This window comes from Callithrix jacchus, chromosome 22, assembly GCF_049354715.1.
Source record: "Callithrix jacchus isolate 240 chromosome 22, calJac240_pri, whole genome shotgun sequence".
Classification (NCBI taxonomy): Eukaryota; Metazoa; Chordata; class Mammalia; order Primates; family Cebidae; genus Callithrix; species Callithrix jacchus.
Window position 1 is genome coordinate 39,587,389 of NC_133523.1, and position 21,206 is coordinate 39,608,594.

Sequence of the window (21,206 nt, forward strand, 5' to 3'; positions counted from 1 at the left end):
TTCCCAGTTTTTCCTGCAGAACGGAGGTCGAGCGATGCCTCCCCCCGCGCTCTCGCACCAGTTGGGCTCTCCCGGATGAGGCCCTACCCCTTTGGATCCACGTGGTCTGCAACAGGTTCGGAGCATCCCGGGCTGCCGGGTCGTCTGTGGTGTGGGTCCCGGGATGGAGGAGCCCCAGGCCGGTGGTGAGCGTGCAGGTCGACGGGGTTCGGAGGGTGCGCTGGTGGGAGGAGAAAGGGGCGCCTGGGAGGGTTCGGGTGGAAAAGGAGGCGTCCTCTGGGAGCAGGACTTGCGGAGAGCCTGCATCTCCCAGTGGACGAACGGCAGTTCGGACGGAAAGGTGTCTTGCGGGGGGCTACCGGTGGAGAGTCGGGCGCCCCCTGGGATTGCATCGTTGGCGTTGAGGTCGCCCGGGGGGGTCAGATGGGCAGAGAAGAGAAACCGGGTTGAGGGGATTGGAGCGCTCACGGCGTTAAGACCAGTGGACCCATGGGTGCGTCCTGCAAGATTGGACCAACAAGGAGGTGTCAGATCCCCATTTCCCCTTCTGCTGCAGGTGCTGCTCGGTTCTCTTGTCCCTCCAACTTTACCGCGACGCCCCCAGCCTCAGAATCCCCTCGTTTCTCTTTGGAGGCGCTCACGGGTCCAGATACAGAGCTGTGGCTTATTCAGGCCCCTGCAGACTTTGCCCCAGACTGGTGAGTGGTCTTGTTGATGGAAAAGAGGGTCCCGATCCAGGCCAGAAGAGCGGGTTCTTTAATTTGTCATAGGAAAAAATTCAAGACGAGTCACAGAGCACAGTGAAAACAAGTTCAGTGGAAACTACTCCTTTACAGAGTAGGGTGTCCTCAGAAAGCAGAAGAAACCCACAGCCCTTTGTTAAGTGTCTCTACCTATAAGAAACTATAATTAAACTTGGGAGTGTGCAGATAAGCTCACTAAAGGTAGGGGTTATTGGTGTTATCCATGACCATTAATCCTGCAACCTAAGCTTGCTCATTTGTTATCTTTAAGTAACGTGGGCTGCATTCTTAGGACATTTGGACATTCTGCAGGTTTGGTGGGATATGTTTTATATGGCCATAAATATTCTGTAACTATAATTGGTGGTCAGTTTGGGATGTGGTTATTTTCAGGCCATCAGCATGAACTTTGTAAATGCCTAACTACTCACTTTAAGATTGAGTCATTCTAGTCATGTTTTATTAAAAACCAGAGGCAGGTCGGGCACAGTGGCTCATGCCTGTAATCTCAGCACTTTGGGAGACTGAGGCAGGTGGATCACTCGAGGTCAGGAATTTAAGACCAGCCTGGCCAACGTGGTGAAATCCTGTGTCTATTAAAAATACAAAAATTTGCCAGATGTGGTGGCAGGCGCTTGGGAGGTTGAGGCAGGAGAATGGCTTGGACTCAGGAGGTGGAGGTTGCAGTGAGCTGAGATTGTGCCACTGCACTCCATCCTGGGTGACAGAGCAAGATTCTGTCTCAAAACGAAACAAAAAAAGAACAAAAAAAAGTTTGCCTCTCCTCTTCCACCTAAGCCTTTTTCCTCCCTGATTCTCTCTGTAGCTTCAATGGGCGGCATGTGCCTCTCTCTGGCTCCCAGATCGTCAAGGGCAAGTTGGCAGGCAAGCGGCACCGCTATCGCGTCCTCAGCAGCTGTCCCCAGGCTGGAGAAGCAACCCTGCTGGCCCCCTCAACAGAGGCAGGAGGTGAACTCACCTGTGCCCCAGCCCCCCAGGGCAGCCTAAGGATCCTTGAGGGTCCCCAGCAATCCCTGTCAGGGAGCCCTCTGCAGCCCATTCCAGCCAGCCCCCCACCACAGATCCCCCCTGGCCTGAGGCCTCGGTTCTGTGCCTTTGGGGGTAACCCACCAGTCACAGGGCGTAGGTCAGCCTTGATCCCCAGTTCGCTCACCTCTGGGAGGAAGAAAAAGGAGATGCAGGTGACAGAGGCCCCAGTCACTCAGGAGGCAGTGAATGGGCACGGGACCCTGGAGGTGGACATGGCTTTGGGGTCCCCAGAAATGGATGTGCGGAAGAAGAAGAAGAAGAAGAATCGGCAGCTGGAAGACCCAGAGGTGGCAGGGCCTGTGGAGACAGAGCCCACAGCAGAGACTTCGCAGCCTCTGGGAGTGCTGTTCCCATCTACCACCAAGAAGAGGAAGAAGAAGCCCAAAGGGACAGAAACCTTTGAGCCAGAAGAAAAGACAGCAGAGCTGGAATGGATTAACACTGAGCTTCTGGAAGAGACAGCCCTGTCCCCGACCAAAAAGAGAAAGAGGCAAAAGGGGACGAAAGGAATGGAGCCAGAGGAGAGGGTGACAGTTGACTCTCAGCTGCAGGTGAAGGTAGAGCCACTGGAGGAGGCCGTCCCTCTGCCACCTACGAAGAAGAGGAAGAAAGAAAAGGGACAGACGACAATGATGGAGCCGGGGATGGAGGCAACGGAGCCAGCGGAGCCAGAGAAGAGCCCTCTGAAGCTCCCAGGGGGGATGACGGAGCCTCAACGGCCAGATGGGGCTGAGCCTCAGGCCCAGGCAGCTCTGGCAGCTCCCAAGAAGAAGAGGAAGAAAGAACAACGGCAAAATGCCACAGTGGAGCCAGAGCCAGAGGTGGTGGAGCCTGAGCTGCCGGATGAGCCTCAGGCAGCTCCCACATCCAGCAAGAAGAAGAAGAAGAAGAAAGAGAGAGGTCATACGGTCACTGAGCCAAGGACTGAGCTGACTGAGCCACCAGAGCCTGAGCTGCCAGGGGAGGGAGAGCCTGAGGCCAGGGCAGCTCCGGAATCCACCAAGAAGAGGAAGAATCGGAGTCGGGAAAGCCACGTGCCAGAGACAGTGCCCCAGGAGGAGACGCCGGGCCACGGCTGAACTCAGAGTCTGGGGAGGAGGCTCCTGCAGGCCGGGACAAGAAGCTGAAGCAGCAGCAGCCGCAGCCTGTGTAGTCTCCCCCAGGGAAACTGAGGAAGTAAAGAAAGCTGAAGATGCCCACCTGGACCACGAGAAGGTAACAGCCCAAGAACCCTGCCCCAGAGATGGCACCAGCACAGCCAGCAGGAGCCTGGCCTGGGAAGACGCTTTATTATTACACTGGGGTCTCCTCTGCAGCTGCGGTCATCGGTCATCTGGGCACTTTCAAGAAGGGCTCATGCAGGACATCAAACAGCCTCCGGGCCTGGGTGGGAGGGAAAGAAACGAGGAAGCTGTTATTAAAGGATTCTTGGGTGAATCCAGAGCGGGGCTGTGGTTCTTTTTTCTTTCCCATACCCTCAAACATTTATCCATTGAGTTACAAACAATCCAGTTACATTCTTTTCAGCTATTTATTTTTTCTTTTTTGAGTCAGAGTCTCGCTCTGTCACCCAGGCTGGAGTGCAGTGGTGTGACCTCGGCTCACTGCAGCCTCCGCCTCCCAGGTTCAAATGATTCTTCCACCTCAGCCTCCTGAGTAGTTGGGACTATAGTCGTGCACCAGCACTAATTTTTGTATTTTTAGTAGAGATGGGGTTTCACCGTATTGGCCAGGCTGATCTCGAACTCCTGACCTCATGATCCACCTACCTTGGCCTCCCAAAGTGCTGGGATTACAGGTGTGAACCACCGCGCCTAGCCAAGTTATCTTAAAATGTAGTTGTTGATTATGGTCACCTACCTGGTTGTGCTATCGAACAGTATGTCTTGCTTTTTGTGGTACCATTAACCTTCCCACCTCCCTGCTAGCCCTTCACTACCCTCCCCAGCCTCCAGGAACCACCCTACTCTAGCTCCGTGAGTTCAGTTGTTTTGATTGTCAGATACACAACTAAGTGAGAACAAGCAATGTTTGTCTTTCTGTGCCTGGCTTGTTTCACTTAACATAATAATCTCCAGTTCATTATGTTGCAAATGACAGGATCTCATTTTTTTTTTTTTGAAATGGGTCTCGCTCGCTCACCCAGGCTGGAGTATAGTGGCATGATCTTCGCTTACTGCAACCTTCAAGCGATTCTCCTGCCTCAGCCTCCCAAGTAGCTGGGATGACAGGTCCCCAGGCCTGGCTAATTTTTGTATTTTTAGTAGAGACGGGGTTTCACCACCTTGGCCAGGCTGCTCTCGAACTCCTGGCCTCAAGTGACCTGCCCGCCTCAGCCTCCCAAAGTGCTGGGATTACAGGCGTGAACCACCATGCCTGACCAGGATCTTGTTCTTTTTTATGGCTGCAGTGTACTCCATTGTGTCTATGTACCACATTTTCTTTGCCTGGTCACCTGCGGATGGACAAAGGTTGCTTCCAAATCCGCAACCAACGTAGGAGTGTGGGCGTCTCTTCAGTACACTGGTTTCCTTTCTTTTGGGGATATACCCAGCAGTTGCTGGATCACGTGGAAGCTCAATGTTCAATCTTTTGAGGCGCCTCTAACTGTTCTCCACAGTGGTTGTACTAATTTACTTTCCCACCAAAAGTATACGAGGGTTCCCGTTTCTTCACGTTCTCGCCACATTTGTTATTGCCTCTCCTTTGGATAAAAGCCATTTTAATGGGGCTGAGATGGTATCTCGTTGTTGTGTTTTTTGTTTTTTTAGACGTAGTTTCACTCTTGTTGCCCAGGCTGGAGTGCAGTGGTGCGATCTCGGCTCACTGCAACCTCCATCTCCCAGTTTGAAGCGATTCTCCTGTCTCAGCCTCCCAAGTAGCTGGGATTACAGGTGCCCACCACCATACCCGGCTAATTTTTGTATTTTTAGACGAGGTTTTGCCAGGTTGGCCAGGCTGATCTTGAACTCCTGAGCTCAAGTGATTGGCCCACCTCAGCCTCCTAAAGTGCTGGGATTACAGGCATGAGCCTCTGCGTCCAGCCTCATTGTAGTTTTTGATTTGTATTTCTCGATGATCGGTGATGTTGAGCAACTTCTCATATGCCTGCTGCCCATTTGTATATCTTTTGAGAAATGCTAATTCAAATCCTTTGCTCACTTTTTGATCGGATTATTATTTTTTTTTCCTATAGAGTTGTTAGAACTCCTTCTATCTTCTGGTTATTGATTCCTTGTTAGATGGTTAGTGTGCAAATCGTTTCTCCCATTCTGCGTGTTGTCTCTTCACTTTGTGGATTGTTTCCTTTGCTGTGCAGAAGCTTTTTATTCTTTTTTTTTTTTTGAGACAGAGTCTCACTATTGTTGCCCAGGCTGGAATGCAGTGGTGTGATCTCGGCTCACTGCAACCTCCATCTCCTGGGTTCAAGCAATTCCCCTTCCTCAGCCTCCTGAGTAGCTGGGATTACAGGCATGTGCCACCACACCTGGCTAATTTTTTGTATTTTTAGTAGAGATAGGTTTTCACCACGTTGGCCAAGCTGGTCTTGAACTCCTGACCTCAAGTGATCCACCTGCCTCAGGCTCCCAACAAGCTGGGATTATAGACGTGAGCCACCGTGCCCGGCCTAGAAGCTTTGTAATTCGATGTGGTCCCATTTGTCCATTTTTGCTTTGGTTGCCTGTGCTTCTGGGGCATTACTCAAGAAATCTCTGCCCAGTTCGATGTCCTGGAAAGCTTCCCCAGTGTTTTCTTATAGAAGTTTCATGGTTTAAGGCCTTAGATTTAAGTCTTTAATCCATTTTGATTTGATTTTTGTATATGGCGAAAGATAGGGGGTCTAGTTTCATTCTTCTGCATTGGATTGCTTCTGCCTGGAGACGTGGTTACTCTGTCACCCAGGCTGGAGTGCAGTAATGTGATTATAGCTCACTGCAGCCTCAACCTCCTGGGCTCAAGTGATCCTCCCACCTCAGCCTCCCCAGTAGCTGAGACTACAGGCACATAGCAAGCACATGGCACCATGCCCAGCTAGTTTTTTTATTTTTAGTAAAGATGAGATGTCCACTTGCCCATGCTGGTCTCCAGCTTCTGGCCTCAAGCAATCCTCCCGCCTTAGCCTCCCAAAGTGTTGGGATTACAGGTATAAGCCACAGTGCCTGGCCTTTGGTTCTTTTTTCATCTTAAAACTTTGGGGTCTCAGGTTGTGTTTATTTGGGGCTCCCTCCTTCCTCCAGCTCCTTGGGTTCTTTCCCAGAGCTCTTACCTTCTGAGGGCCCAGTCCTGGGCATAAGGCCAGATCTTCTCTCGACGCAGCAATGAGCTGTTCCAGAGACTGGAAGATGAAAGCCAGGGGTCAGGACAGCTGAGCACAAAAGCCTCTCCTGGCCAGGTGCGGTGGCTCACACCTGTAATCCCAGCACTTTGGGAGGCTGAGGCAGGTGGATCATGAGGTTAGGAGTTCAAAACCAGTCTGGCCAACATGCTGAAATCCCATCTCTACTAAAAATACAAAAATTAGCCAGGCATGTTGGCGTGTGCCTATAGTCCCAGCTACTTGGGAGGGTGAGGCAGGAGAATCGCTTGGACCTGGGAGGCGGAGGTTGCAGTGAGCCAAGATCACGCCACTGCAGTCCAGCCTGGGCAACAGAATGAGACTCCATCTTAAAAAAAAAGTTTCCCCTATCCCAGCTGAGGAGGGGCCTCAGATACTCCCCAGGGGAGGTGAAAGCCTGTGGGAGGGCAGGACAGGCCAAGGCATGGGCAGGGAGATGGAAGGAAATAGAAGAGAGGTTTCCCAGAAAAGGCAAGAGGACAGAAATGCCTGTGGAGCAGGGGGGCCATTCCTTACCCCAAATGTGGTCAGGAGGGTCTGGCTGTCCGTTTTGTTGACTGACTTCACGGTGGTAAGACATTCAGTCACCTGGAAGGGGGAGGAGGCAGGAGTGTCTCAGGAGAGGAAAGGCCAGTGAGACTGAGCCTGTGAGGGCAGGGCTGGGTCACAGCTGTGTCCCCAGACTGTCTGGTATGCAGGAGGCACTCAATAAATGCTCTTTTTCCCAACTGACTAAAAAGTCATCCCAGGCTGAGGATGGTGGCTCAGGCCTAATAATCCCAGCACTTTTGGAGGCAGAGGCAGGAGGATCACCTGAACTCAGGAGTTGGAGACCAGCCTGGCCAATACGGTGAAACCCCCATCTCTACTAAAAATACAAAACAATTAGCCAGGCATGGTGGTGTCCCCTTGTAGTCCCAGCTACTTGGGAGGCTGAGGCAGGAGAATCACTTGAACCCGTTCACTTGTGCTGAACGGAGATCATGCCACTGTACTCCAGCCTGGGTGACAGAGCAAGACTCTGTCTCACTGAAAATAAAAGGCCGGGCTTGGTGGCCGGTGCCTGTACTCCCAGCATTTTGGGAGGCTGAGGCAGGTGGACCATGTGGATCATGAGGACGAGATCCAGACCATCCTGGCCAACATGGTGAGACTCCATCTCTACAAAAAAAATACAAAAATTGGCCAGGCACGGTGGCACGCACCTGTAATCCCAGCTACTCGGGAGGCTGAGGCAGGAGAATCGCTTGAAAGGAAGGCAGAGGTTGCAGTGAGCCTAGATCACCACTGCACTCCAGCCTGGGTGACAGAGCAAGACTCCGTCTCAAGAAGAAAAAAAAAAAGAGCTTTAGGTGCAGGAGGCTGTGTGATCTTTTCCCACAGTCCCCAGGACAGGGCTAAATGGCAGACCCCTCACCATCCCTGCATCGCTGGAGTCCAGATTCAACAACGCAGTCAGTAAACACTGAGTGCTGGGTGCTGCTGGAGACACAGCGGGGATGAAGACAGCCCCAAGCTGCCCTTCGGGGGCTCCCAGGCTGGTTGGGGAGATAAATCAGTTTCAAACAATGATGGCCCAAAGGGACAGGGCTGGATGGGGGAGCCCAGCAGGAAAACTTAATTTGGCCTGGGGATCAGAGAGGGCTTCCTGGAGGTGGTAGTATCAGAGCTGAGATGTGAAAGATGGAATTAGGCAGGGAAGGCTTGGCGTGGGTGGCTCATGCCTGTAATCCCAGCACTCTGCAAGGCTGATATAGGCAGATCATGAGGTCAGGAAATTGAGACCACCCTGGCCAACATGGTGAAACCCTGTCTCTACTACAAATACAAAAATTAGCTGAGTGTGGTGGTGGGCGCCTGTAATTCCAGCTACTCAGGAGGCTGAGGCAGGAGAATTGCTTGAACACGGGAGGCAGAGATTTCAGTGAGCTGAGATCGCGCCACTGCACTCCAGCCTGGAGACAGAGCCAGGTTCTGTCTCAAAAATAAAAAATAAAAAGAAGGGGCAAGTGCTTGGAGGAGTGAGCTAGGCCTGGGAGAAGTGAAGTATGAAGTGGGGGCCACGGGGCTTCTGAGCCAGATGGGGCCTTGTTGAGTCTGATGAGAAGCTTGGGCTTTCCCTCAGGGCACTGGGGAGCCATGGAGGGCTTTGAGCTGGGGAGGGCAGCAGCATATTTGTGCTCCAGAAAACCCCTCTAGCTGCAGTTTGGGTGGGATGGAACAGGGGAGAAGAGGCCCGGGGAGAAATGGGCAGTGCCTTAAGATTGGAACTGAAGCTCAACCACCAGGGAGCTGTGGGGAGGCCCAGGCAAGGATGGGAGGTGAGCTGGCCTCACCCGGGAGACGAAGTCCTGCTCTAGCTTCTCCATCAGGAGGTCCGCTGGTTTCTGCTCATAGGCCTTGTAGGTCTCCAGGTACCGCCCAGCTTCCTCAGGGCTGGATAACAGGATACAGGACAGCCGGGAGGTAAGTTACCAGATTTTAGATTTGCCTCATTGTGGTCAGTTCTAAGAACTAGCGATGCTATAAATCAAGTTTCCAGCCTTGCCCCCTGCCAAATGCAACCTGATAGTAACCCCTGCTGGGCGCCTCTTGGCATCTTTTTTGATTAAGGGCCAGCTCTTGGGAGCCTGACTCCACTTCTGCCTGGGTGACCCTGAGCCAGCGGTTTGCTCTCTGGGCCTCAGTTTCCTCACCGTAAAGTGAGGTGGCCAGGCATAGTGGCTCATGCTTGTAATCCCAGCACTTTGGGAGGCTGAGGCAGGAGGATCACTTGAGCTCAGGAATTGGAGACCAGCTGGGACAAGATAGCAAGATATTGTCTCTACAAAAAATTAAAAATTGCTAGGCGGGGCTGGGCACAGTGGCTCACGCCCGTAATCCCAGCACTTTGGGAGGCCGAGGCAGGGGGATCACCTGAGATCAGGAGTTTGAGGCCAGTATGACCAACATGGAGAAACCCAGTCTCTACTAAAAATACAAAATTAACCAGGTGTGGCGGCGCATGCCTGTAATCTCAGCTACTTGGGAGGCTGAGGCAGGAGAATCGCTGGGAGGCGGAGGTTGCGGTGAGCTGAGATGGCGCCATTAGACTCCAGCCTGGCCAACAAGAGCAAAACTCAGTCTCAAAAAAAAGAAAAAAAATTAAAAATTGGCCAGGTGTGGTGTCTCAAACCTTTAGTCTCAGCTGCTTAGGAGGCTGTGGCAGGAAGATTGCCTGAGCCTGGTAAGTTGAGGCTTCAGGAACCTGTGGTGGTGCCACTGCACTCCAGCCTCGGCAACAGAGCAAGACCCTGTCTCAAAAAAATAATAAAGTGGGAGGATGGTATGATTGTGAAGATCAGAGAATACTCTGCAGTGCTCTGTAAGTGCTCAAAGCCGTGCCTGGCACTGCTGAAGAATGTTAGCTATTTTGGAAGGGAAGTAAGCACACAAAGTGTGTGTACTGGGTTTGACAAGAGGAAAATCAGAACCACTGCTTCTTTTCCCACTGCAGCAAGAAGCCAACCTCATGAAATGTTCAGCTTCCTGCCGGGCGTGGTGGCTCATGCATGTAATCCCAGCACTTTGAGAGGCTGAGGCAGGAGGATCACCTGAGTTCAGGACTTCGAGACCAGCCTGGTCTACACGGCGAAACCTCATCTCTACTAAAAATACAAAGCATTAGCTGGGCATGGTGGTGGACACCTGTAATTCCAGCTATTTGGGAGGCTGAGGCAGGAGAATCCCTTGAACCCTGGAGGCAGGGCCAAGATCACACCACTGCACTCCAGCCTGGGGGACAGAGTGAGACTATCAAAAAAAAAAAATATTAAGACTTTGTTTTACAGATGAGGAAACTGAAGGCCAGAGAGAGGCAGTCCCTGCAACAGGCCCACAGAGGAAGGAGGAGGGAAGGGCTGGGCAGGCTGGGATGGGGGAGTAGGGACCAATCCCAGGTAGAGCCTGAATCAGGCGGAGAAGCCCCCAGCTCACCTCCAGGCGAGGATCAGCGTACAGTCGGCCAGGATGCACATCTTAGCCAGCTCCTTGAGGGCCTGCTGGGGATCTTTCTGGAGGAGAAAATCAGAATTAGAAACCTAAAAGCCGGCTGGGTGTGGTGGCTCATGCCTGTAATCCAAGCACTTTGGAGGCTAAGGCGGGTGGATCACCTGAGGTTGGGAGTTCAAGACCACCCTGACCAATATGGTGAAACCCTGTCTTTAAAAATTAAAAAAAAAAAAAAAAAAGAAACCTAAAAGCCAGGAATTACAAAAATTAGCTGGGCGTGGTGGCAGGCACCTGTAATCCCAGCTACTCATGAGGCCGAGGCAGGAGAATCACTTAAACCTGGGAGGCGGAGGTTGCTGTGAACTGAGATTGCACCACTGCACTCTAGCCTGGGCAACAGAGGGAGACTCTGTCTCAAAAATAAATAAAGGAATTACAAAAGCCTGAAAACTCAGTAGCTCAGGATGCAAAGAGCCTTTCACCCAGTTGTCACTCTCAAGCTCCTACTGGGTGCCCAGCCTGTGCTGGGCAGTGCCAGCATCCAGCAGTGGCTGAGAGAGCCCTGACTCTGCCCTCCTGGGGCACACAGTCTGATGAGCAGGACAGACCTCTCCCCAGACATTAATGACCTGGAATGGCCAGAGCTGAGATGTGGGAACCAGAGCAGGGCCTGAGCCTACCTGGGGGATCAGGGAGGGCTTCTTGGGAGGAGGGGACATCTGAGCTGAGACCCAAAGGAGGATGAGGAGGAGGAAAGGATGAAAAGAAGAGCAGAAAAGGGAACTCCAGACATAGAGAACAGCATGGGTAAAGGATGGAAGGGGAAAGAGGGCTTGGGAAAATGCAGTGCTCTCCATATGGGAGAGAGGATGTGAGATTCCATGACAAGCACGGAATCTTAGAGATGGGCCTGGAGAAATGGGTAGAGGTCAGAGGTCACACAGGGCCCCATGGGTCATGGAGGAGAGCAGAACTTCCCATGAGAATTTTAGGATTTTTTTTTTTTTTGAGACAGAGTCTCACTGTTACCCAGCCTGGAGTGCAATGGTGTGATCTCAGCATACTGCCACCTCTGCCCCCTGGGTTCAAGCAATTCTCCTGCCTCAGCCTCCCAAGTAGCTGGGGCTGCAGGCACATACCACCACACCCAGCTAAATTTTGTATTTTTAGTAGAGATGGGGTTTCTCCAGGTTGGCCTGGCCAGACTGGTCTCGAACTCCTGATCTCAGGTGATCTGCCCACCTTGACCTCCCAAAGTGTTGGGATTACAGGTGTGAGCCACTGCACCCAGCTGAGTTTTTTTTTTTTTTTTTTTTTTAATTTTTAGAGACAGGGTCTTGCTATGTCACCCATTCTGATCTTGAACTCCTGGCCTCAAGCAATCCTCTTCCATGGGGTCGGGTGAAGTGGCTCACCCAACCTGAGGCAGGAGGATCACTTAAGGCCAAGAGTTCAAGACTAGTCTGAGCAACATAGTGAAGACCCCATGTCTACAAAATACAAAAAACACCTGGATATGGTGGTGTGTACCTATAGTCCCAGCTACTTAGGAGACTGAGGCAGGAGGATTACTTGAGCCCAGAAGCTCAAGACTGCACTGAGCTATGTCTGGACCACTGTGCTCTAGCCTGAGCAACAGAGCAAGACCCGGTGTCCAAAAAAAAAAAAGAGAGAGAGAGAGGCCAGGTGCGGTGGCTCACTGCTATAATCCCAGCACTTTGAGAGGCAGAGGTGGGTGGATCACTTAAGGTCAGGAGTTTGAGACCAGCCTGGCCGAAATGGTGAAACCCTGTCTCTACTAAAAATTCAAAAATTGGCCAGGCGCTGTGGCTCATACCTGTAATCCCAGAACTTTTGGAGGTCCTTGGGAGCCAAGGAGGGCAGATCACCTGAGGTCAGGAGTTGGAGACCAGCTTGGCCAGCATGATAAAGCCGTATCTCTACTAAAAATACAAAAATTTATCTGGGCATGGTGGTGCACACCTGTAATCCCAGATACTTGGGAGGCTGAGTCAGGAGAATCACTTGAGCCCAGGAGGCAGAGGTTGCAGTGAGACAGCACTACTGCACTCTGGCCTGAGCGATAGAGCGAAACTCTGCTTCATTGAATAAATAAATAAATAATACAAAATATAGTCAGGCGTTGGTGTCGTGTACCTGTAATCCCAGTTGCTCAGGAGGCTGAGGCAGGAGGATGGTCTGAACCAAGGAGGCAGAGGTTGCAGTGTGCCAAGATGGAGCCATGGCACTCCAGCCTGGGTGACAGAGTAAGACTCCGTCTTAAAAAAAAAAAAAAGAGAGAGAGAGAGATGGCCAGGGCAATGACTCACATCTGTAATCCCAGCACTTTGAGAGGCTGAGGCAGGTGGATCACCTGAGGTCGGGAGTTCAAGACCAGCCTGGCCAACATGGTGAAACCCCATCTCTACTAAAAATACAAAAATTAGCTAGGCATGGTCACACATACCTGTAATCCCAGCTACTTGGGAGGCTGAGGCAGGAGAATTGCTAGAACCTGAGAGGCAGAGGTTGCAGTGAGCCAAAATCTCGCCATTGCACTCCACCCTGGGTGACAAGAGTGAAACTGTACCTCAAAAAAAAAGAGGCCGGGCACAGTGGCTCAAGCCTGTAATCCCTGCACTTCGGGAGGCTGAGGCAGGCAGATTGTCTCAGGTCAGGAGATTGAGACCAGCCTGACCAACATGGTGAAACCCTGTCTCTACTAAAAATACAAAAATTAGCTGGGTGTGGTGGGTGCCTGTAATCCCAGCTACCTGGGAGACTGAGGCAGGAGAATCGCTTGAATTCAGGAGGCGGAGGTTGCAGTTGAGCTGAGATCTCAAAAAAATAAAGGGATATTGGCCGGCACGGTGGCTCACGCCTATAATCCCAGCACTTTGGGAGGCCGAGGTGGGTGGATCACGAGGTCAAGAGATTGAGACCATCCTGGTCAACAAGGTAAAACCCCGTCTCTACTAAAAATACAAAAATTAGCTGGGCATGGTGGTGTGTGCCTGTAATCCCAGCTGCTCGGGAGGCTGAGGCAGGAGAATTGCTTGAACCCAGGAGGCGGAGGTTGCAGTGAGCCGAGATCGCGCCATTGCACTCCAGCCTGGGTAACAACAGCGAAACTGTCTCAAAAAAATAAAATAAAGGGATATTTAGGTGGCAGGGGTCTGGGACTAATAGAAGGGGATGTGGGGAAAGAGGAAATAGGTAGTTTTGCCCTCCCGCCTCCTTGCCAACACACATGGTGACCCATGTCAATCTCAGATGTGAAAAACGTTCCTCGCTGAGGTTTCAGCTGCATTTCTTCTTGGAAGGGATTCAACAGTCCACTGCACAACCTCGAGGCCCAGCCCTCCCCACTTCACACATGGGGACGGTGAGGCCAGCTGGGGAGTGACCCCTGCTTACCACATCCACCTGGATGAGCAGGACCCGAAGAGCGAAGTTCTTCCCCAGGTTCTGCAGCCGCTCATGGATGTAGTCCGGGTGCAGGTTGTGGTAGCGGAGGCTGGTGGGGGCAGGGAGCGGGATTTGGGAGGTCTCAGTCTCTTCCAGACCCCCAAAGCCCTTTTGCCCTCTCGCTGGAATGCTAAGGGCTCGGAGTATGGCACAGGGGACAGAGGGGACCTGAGGCCCACAGAGGGTAAGTGACTTGCTACAGGTCACTCTTCCAGGAAGATGCTCCAAAGGGATTGGCAGCCAGGGCCACACGGCCGCAATGAACCAGAAGGCCAGGCCCCTAGCTTCTTCATGAAGAGGTGAGCCTCCAGGGGAGAACAGGCACCAGGGGCCATGGAGAGTGTGGTCCGGGGGCGCTCATGGCTCATGGTAGGAAGCAGGGCTCACCACCAGCCCATCGGCTCTGGCCTTGGAGGGCTAAGCTGAGGGCTTCATGACCCAGGGAACTGGGCCAGCTCTGACCAGCACTCTGCAGCTCTCACAGCCTGTGGGGAGCACAGGGACTCACAGGTTCACTTCCTCTGTCTAGCCCTGTTTGCAGAGGGGCCCTTGGGTTGGAGGGGGAAGTTGTTTAACGAGGGTAGAGATGGGAGAAATCCTGCCTCTTGTCAACATCAGTCAAGGATGTCTGGGACGTCAGTGGCCCAGCCCCTCCTCCCTCTGACCCAGGAGTCCAGGTCCCCAGCCCCTCCTGCCTCAGACCCAGGAGTCCAGGTCCCCAGCCCCTCCTGCCTCAGACCCAGGAGTCCAGGCCCCAGCGCCTCCTCCCTCAGACCCAGGAGTCCAGGCCCCAGCCCCTCCTGCCTCAGACCCAGGAGTCCAGGCCCCAGCCCCTCCTGCCTCAGACCCAGGAGTCCAGGCCCCAGCCCCTCCTGCCTCAGACCCAGGAGTCCAGGCCCCAGCCCCTCCTGCCTCAGACCCAGGAGTCCAGGCCCCAGCCCCTCCTCCCTCAGACCCAGGAGTCCAGGCCCCAGCCCCTCCTCCCTCTGACCCAGGAGTCCAGGCCCCAGCCCCTCTTCCCTCAGACCCAGGAGTCTAGGCCCCCAGCCCCTCCTCCTTCAGACCCAGGAGTCCAGGCCCCAGCCCCTCCTCCCTCAGACCCAGGAGTCCAGGGTCTGGACTTGTTATACCGGGCACCTCCAGGCCAAGAACCCTTCCCTCCACACAAGGTCCCACCAAGGCCCAGCGCCTGCAGGACCATGCCCAGAGGTTTCTCATACAACAGTCCAGAAAGTTGGAACATGACCCTCCGAGGCCAGTGGGGCGCCCTTTCTGAAGGCTGGGGTGGAGCTGCAGAGCTCACCTGAGGAACAGGGCACAGGTGCTCTGGCCCAGCACATAGTCAGGGATTACATCGCCAAATTCCCAGGGCACATTGCGTACGAACTTCAGTACGGGATTGCCCCTCTGGGGAGGGAAGAAGGGCAGAAGCCATCAATAGGAATGACTCTTGGCAACCACAGGGCCCTCCTCCCCCTCTTCTGGAACCTCTACCCTCCTCCCTCCTCTTCCCATACCTCCTCCCTCCTCCCACCTGTGCCCCGGTCTTTTCCAGCTTCACTCTCCTCCTTCCAACCCTGGACAGTCCCTGGTCCTCTGACCCAGGCTCCTCCCCTCCCTTCCCACCGGTGCTAGGCCTTTCCTAAAGGGTCCCTGGTCTGTGTCCAGTTCAGCCCTCTCTCCCAGCCCCAATCTGTGTGTTCTGTGGTCCTGAACACTTCCTGCCCCCATGCCCGGCTAATCTTTGTATTTTTAGTAAAGACAGTGTTTCACCATGTTGGCCAGGCTGGTCTCAAACTCCTGACCTCAGGTGATCTGCTGGCCTAGGCCTCCCAAAGTGCTGGGATTACAGGCGTGAGCCACCACACCTGGCCTCATTCAGTACATTTTGAATAAATTAACGAACCTGGGGTCAGGAAACAGCTGCACCAACACAGCCACAGCCCCAGCAAGAAGAGCTGGGACACTCTCAACCCACACACCACTGTTGAATGAATGAATGAATGAATGGTGAGAACAAAGTGGCTTGAAAATACACCTCCTTCCACCGGAGTCATCCCTAGAACAGCGTTTCCCACTGGAAACCTCAAGGCCCCCCTTCTCTGTCTCCCTCCTCACCTGCCGAGGGCTCACAATGATGCTGTTGGATTTTGCCCCTGGTTTCAGGGCCTGGTTGCAGGTCTCTCCTGCCAGTGTCTCTGACCCTGTGGGACACGAAGCCTCAGGCCCTCCTGGAGGCCGTGACATGACATATTCAGCATAGGTCTGAGGGGCCGCCTGAGCCGAGGTGTCCACAGTGGGAAGGCTCTTTGTGGATTTGAATAAAGGCTTGGCCTGTAGGGAGAAATGGGGTTTGGAGGGGACTGGTTGGGATGAGCGGGGGACATCTGAAGCCCTGTGAGTCCCTCTCCCTTTTTTTTTTTTTTTTCTCGAGACAAGAGTCTCACTCTGTTGCCCAGGCTGGAGTGCTGTGGCACAATCTTGGCTCAGTGCAACTTCCGCCTCCCAGATTCAAGTGATTCTCCTGCCTCGGCCTCCAAGTAGCTGGGACTACAGGCGCGAGCCACCACCCAGGCTAATTTTTGTATTTTTAGTAGAAACGGGGTTTCACCTTGTTGGTCAGGCTGGTCTCAAACTCCTGACCTCAAGTGATCTGCTCACCTCGAGTAGCTGAGACTAACTATAGGCATGCGCCATCACGCCTGGCTAATTTTTGTATTTTTTGTAGAGACAGGATTTCACCATGTTGTCCAGGCTGATCTCAAACTCTTGACCTCAGGCGATCCACCTGCCTCAGCCTCCCACAGTGCTGGGGTTATAGGCATGAGCCACCGCACCTGACCCCTGTCCCTCTTTAGGGCTTCCCATCCTCCTTCCTCCTAATGTCCCTTCCAGAGGGCTGAGAGCTCAAAATCTGACTCCAGCCACTTCTCTCCACCTCCTCAGCCTCCACTCTGGTCCCAGCCACCAAGGTTTCACCCTTGGACCACTGAAGTCACCTCCTCACCAGCTCCTTGCCTATACCTTCGTCCCCTGGAAGTCTCTCCCTACACTAAGTCCTCATGTCCCTCCTCTGATCAGAGCTGGCGGGTGGCTCCTGGCTCAGAGGGAAAGCCAAAGCTGTCCCCATGACCCACAAGGCTCTAGATCTGTCCCCGCTCCTTGCCTCAGGGACCACACCCTCTGCCACTTCCCCCTTGCTTTCTCTGCTCCAGCCCCACTGGACTTCGTGCTGCCCTTGAATGTGGCAGGCTTCCTGTGACCTCAGGGCTTCTGCACTGGCTCTTCCCTCCACCCTAGATGTCTTCCTGGCTCACCTCTTTCATGTCTCTGCCAATATGTCACCTCCTCAGGGCCCTCCCTTGACCTTCCTATCTAAAGTAGGAAAGGACCGGGCATGGTGGCTCACACTTGGGAGGCTGAGGTGGGCTGACCACTTGAGGTCAGAAGTTCGAGACCAGCCTGGCCAACATGGTAAAACCCCATCTCTACTAAAAATACAAAAATTAGCCGGGCATGGTGACATGTGCCTGTGGTCCCAGCTACTTCGGAGGCTGAGGCAGGAGATGCTTGAACCCGGGAAGCAGAGGTTGCAGTGAGCCAAGATCACGCCACTGCACTACAGCCTGGGTGACAAAGCCAGACTCCGTCTCAATAAATAAATAAATAAATAAATAAATAAAGTAGGAAGGTCCTCTCCCCCATCATGCCCTATATCGTTAGCTTACTTTCCTTTTCTTCATAGCCAATACCCATCGCCAATTGATTGTTTTCCCTTGGAAAGGAGATTTCTTTTTTTTTTTTTTTTTTGAGACAAAGTCCTGCTCTGTCTCCCAGGCTGGAGTGCTGTGGCCAGATCTCAGCTCACCGCAACCTCTGCCTCCCAGGTTCAAGCAATTATCCTGCCTCAGCCTCCCAAGTTGCTGATATTACAGGCGCCTGCCACCACACCTGGCTAATTTTTTTCTTTCTTTCTTTTTTTTTTTAAATAGAGACAGGGTTTCACCATGTTGGCCAGACTGGTCTCCAACTCCTGACCTCAAGCAGCCCACCCGCCTCAGCCTCCCAAAGTGCTGGGATTACAGGCGTGAGCCACTGCGCTCTGCCAATTTTTGTATTTTTAGGAGATGCAGGGTTTCACAATGTTGAAATGATGAAATCTTGGCTCACTGCAAACTCTGCCTCCCAGGTTCAAGCAATCCTCCTGCCTCAGCCTCCCAAGTAGCTGGGACTACAGGCATACACCACCATGGCTGGCCAATTTTTATATTTTTAGTAGAGACAGGGTTTCACCATGTTGGCCAGGCTGGTCTCAAACTCCTGACCTCAAATGATCCACCCGACACCGCCTCCCAAAGTGTTGGGATTGCAGCCATGAGCCACGGCTTCGGGCCTTTAAGATTTCAATATTGCCAGGTCCTTTCATTTACCAGAATATGTGTAAAGTACAGTTTCGTTTTTTAATTGCAAAACCTGACAATTTTTTTTTTTTTTTTTTTTGAGACGGAGTTTCGATGTTGTTACCCAGACTGGAGTGCAATGGCAGGATCTCGGCTCACCGCAACCTCCACCTCCTGGGTTCAAGCAATTCTCCTGCCTCAGCCTCCCGAGTAGCTGGGACTGCAGGAGCGCACCACCATGCCCAGCTAATTTTTGTATTTTTAGTAGAGACGGGGTTTCACCATGTTGACCAAGATAGTCTCGATCTCTTGACCTCGTGATTCACCCGCCTCGGCTTCCCAAAGTGCTGGGATTATAGGCGTGAGCCACCGCGCCTGGCCAAAACCTGACAATTTTCAAACACGAGCAATAAATTCATGTCTTGAAAAATCAGGGTGCTGGCCTTGTAAAATACATCAGGGGCTACCTGCTGAATGTCAGTTTCTGGCCGCCGCCTTAGCCCTCTCTTAGAACCACTTCCATTTCACAGATGGGGAAGGTGGGACCTATGGAAGGCCAAGGACTGTTTTCCCAAGTCAACCGTGGCCCTCAAATTCACTAACCCACTCCCTGGTCCCACAGGGCCCATCCTATCCTCTTCCTCCTAACACCCCCCAACCTCCCAGGGGCCCCGCATCTCCTTGTCCTACCACTGCAGGAGGGACCGCATCCTCGTCGAGGGGTATCACAAATTTCTTCCTTGCTGGCGGCCCTGCGGGTTGGGGCACTCCCTCCTTGTCCTTCCCAGGGTCCATTTGGAGCCTGAAACGGAAGGTGCCAGGAGCGAGTGAGCCATCAGCATCTGCGTTCTCATCCCCTACCAGGAACCCCCACTCACAGCTGTCCCCGACAAAACTCCCAGAGCTCCTTAGCGCCAAGCCCCAAACACTCAGCGCCCGAGGCTCTATAAAGTCCCTCCCCTTCGACATACACCTTCGGCTCGCCCCGCCCCTTACAAGTCCACAAGTCCCATCGCTCCGCCCCTCGCCCCCACCGTCCACCGCCTTCCGTTCGCCCGGCCCCCAGGGCTAGCATCTGGACGCCCTCCCAACGCCTGGCCTTGTCCATCTCTCAGACTCAGCAATGATTCGCTTCCGCGGCTGCCAATCACCACCCGCGGTCTCCGCCTCCCGCCCTTCTTGTCCTGGACTCGCGGGTTCCGCACCGCGAGGCCTCCCTCACCTGAGGTTCTTGGAGCCTTAGGGGAAAGACTGGAGGAGGATCGAGGCGGCCCACCGCCAGCTCGGCCAGCGCGGCCCAGGGCTCGCCGCACTTCCGGCCTCTCTGGCCCCACTCCCCAGGAGAGTAGAGCATACAGCAGGGCGATCCCTGTGCAACTCTCTATGGTCCTGGAGGACCGCGGAGGTCGTGGGAGAAGAGAGGTGTAACTTAGAGGGTGTGGCTCCCAAACTGTTCAGTTCTAAAGTCTTTATTGAGCGCTTCTGTGTGCCCAGGCCCCGGGCAGGGCTCAGTAGAGAAGAGATCGCAGGAGATCCAACTTGGTCCCTTCTCTCAGTACTGAGAGGCTTAAGTTTGAATCCCAACTCAGCCATTGACTTGACCTCAGTTTCCCCATTCATTCATTTACTCCACACCTATTCCCCCCACGCGCTTCCTCTGTTCCCGATCCTGTGCGAGTCCGTGCCAGTGACACAGCAGTGACCAAGGACAGCCCCGTGTAGTCCTCCCGGAGCTTAAGGTTTAGTTTAGGGACACAAGACATCACAAACCGTATTGACCTACAATGGGTAGGTCTGGGATGGAAGATCCCGGGAGAGCCGTGGGAAGGAGGTCAGGGAGAGCGCCTGACTCAGCCCCGGGGTCCGGAAGGGCTTCCTGGAGGAAGGGACATCTGAGCAGGGGGGCCTGGCTGATGAGTTAGTATTAGTCACTTCCTGAAAGGATAGTATCACACTGTTCTGACTTGCAACTCTCTGATTACTCAGGAAATGGAACGCTTTTGTGAATGTATTGGTCTTATAAATTATGTCTTCTGTGATTTGCTTGCTGATATTCCTTGTCCATTTTTAAAATGGGTTGTGTGCCTTTTTTATTACTACTAATTTGTAGGAGCACTTTATGGATTCTGATTCTAATCCTTAGTTCCATATATTGCAAACATTTCCTCCTAGTTTGTACTTCGGGTTTTAAAGTTTAGTTATTTTTGGCACAGAAGTTATTTGTGTTTATGTGAAACTATTTACCAATCTATTCCGTTCTGACTTTTGTTTTGGTGTGTTGTTTAAGAGCACTGCCATAATCCAGGGTCATAATGATACATTCTATAGTTCCTTTTATCTATGTAAAAGATAAAAGCCTGGTGTTGTCTTCCTGGAGCTTACGGTTCCATGAGGGATGTAGACATGTTCCCAAACCGTGATGATCTAGAATGAGCAGGTCATCTATCTTTAATCTGTGTAAGATTTATTTATTTATATATTTTTGAGACGGAGTTTTGCTCTTATTGCCCAGGCTGGAGTGCCATGGCACGGTCTGGGCTCACTGAAACCTCCGCCTCCTGAATTCAAGCGATTCTCCTGCCTCAGTCTCCCATGTGGCTGAGATTCCAAGTGCGACACCACCACACCCAGCGAACTTTTGTATTTTTATTAGAGATGGAGTTTCACCATGTTGGCCAGGCTGGTCTCAAACTGCTGGCCTCAGGTGATCTGCCCGCCTCAGCCTCCCAAAGTGCTGGATTACAAGCGTGAGCCACCGTGCCTGGCCAAGATTTTTTGTTGAAAGTGTACCGAGGGGCCGGGTGCGGTGGCTCACGCCTGCAATACCAACACTTTGGGAGGCCAAGGCGGGTGGATCACAAGGTCAGGCGATCAAGACCATCCTGGCCAACATGGTGAAACCCCTTCTCTACTAAAAATACAAAAAAATTGGCTGGGTGTGGTGGCACGCACCTGTAGTCCCAGCTACTCGGGAGGCTAAGGCAGGAGAATCGCTTGAACCCAGGAGGCAGAGGTTGCAGTGAGCTGAGATCACGCCATTGCACTCCAGCCTGGATGAGAGTGCGAGACTCCGTCTCAAGAAAAAAAAAAATTGCACCTAGGTAGTGGTTTATGAGTTGTCTCAAGAAAAAAAAATGCACCTAGGTAGTGGTTTATGAGTGATAGAACCAACTGTCTCAAGTTGACCACAGGTAGATCTTTTCTACACTATTCTGAAAT

At 52.8% G+C, this 21,206-nt stretch overlaps 2 protein-coding genes across 13 annotated transcripts in view; one reads left to right on the plus strand and one right to left on the minus strand.

Moving 5' to 3' along the window:
* The first annotated feature begins 110 nt into the window (after positions 1-110).
* On the plus strand, positions 111-2,946 carry POLR1G (RNA polymerase I subunit G). The gene is given in 4 exon segments (XM_003735606.5): positions 111-185; positions 557-698; positions 1,570-2,858; positions 2,861-2,946. Coding segments are annotated over 4 exon segments (1,539 nt in total). The 5' UTR covers positions 111-163.
* A 114-nt stretch (positions 2,947-3,060) lies between these two features.
* Positions 3,061-21,206, minus strand: part of ERCC1 (ERCC excision repair 1, endonuclease non-catalytic subunit) — a 41,093-nt gene continuing 22,947 nt past the window's right edge. The window contains exons 1-10 of one of the 12 annotated variants that reach the window (XM_078360148.1): positions 19,210-19,313; positions 18,678-18,789; positions 15,706-15,921; positions 14,891-14,994; positions 13,537-13,636; positions 10,105-10,181; positions 8,466-8,565; positions 6,646-6,717; positions 6,061-6,129; positions 3,061-3,176 (exon numbers count right to left, since the gene is read on the minus strand). In XM_078360148.1, the coding sequence (XP_078216274.1) occupies positions 3,123-3,176; positions 6,061-6,129; positions 6,646-6,717; positions 8,466-8,565; positions 10,105-10,181; positions 13,537-13,636; positions 14,891-14,994; positions 15,706-15,921; positions 18,678-18,782 (897 nt within the window). In that variant the 5' untranslated portion in view covers positions 18,783-18,789; positions 19,210-19,313 and the 3' untranslated portion in view covers positions 3,061-3,122. Of the gene's footprint in view, positions 3,177-5,815; positions 6,130-6,645; positions 6,718-8,465; positions 8,566-10,104; positions 10,182-13,536; positions 13,637-14,890; positions 14,995-15,705; positions 15,922-18,677; positions 18,790-18,865; positions 19,379-21,206 lie in introns of those variants that run through there. The other 11 variants (XM_078360147.1, XM_078360149.1, XM_078360150.1 and 8 more) reach the window with 11 other exon arrangements.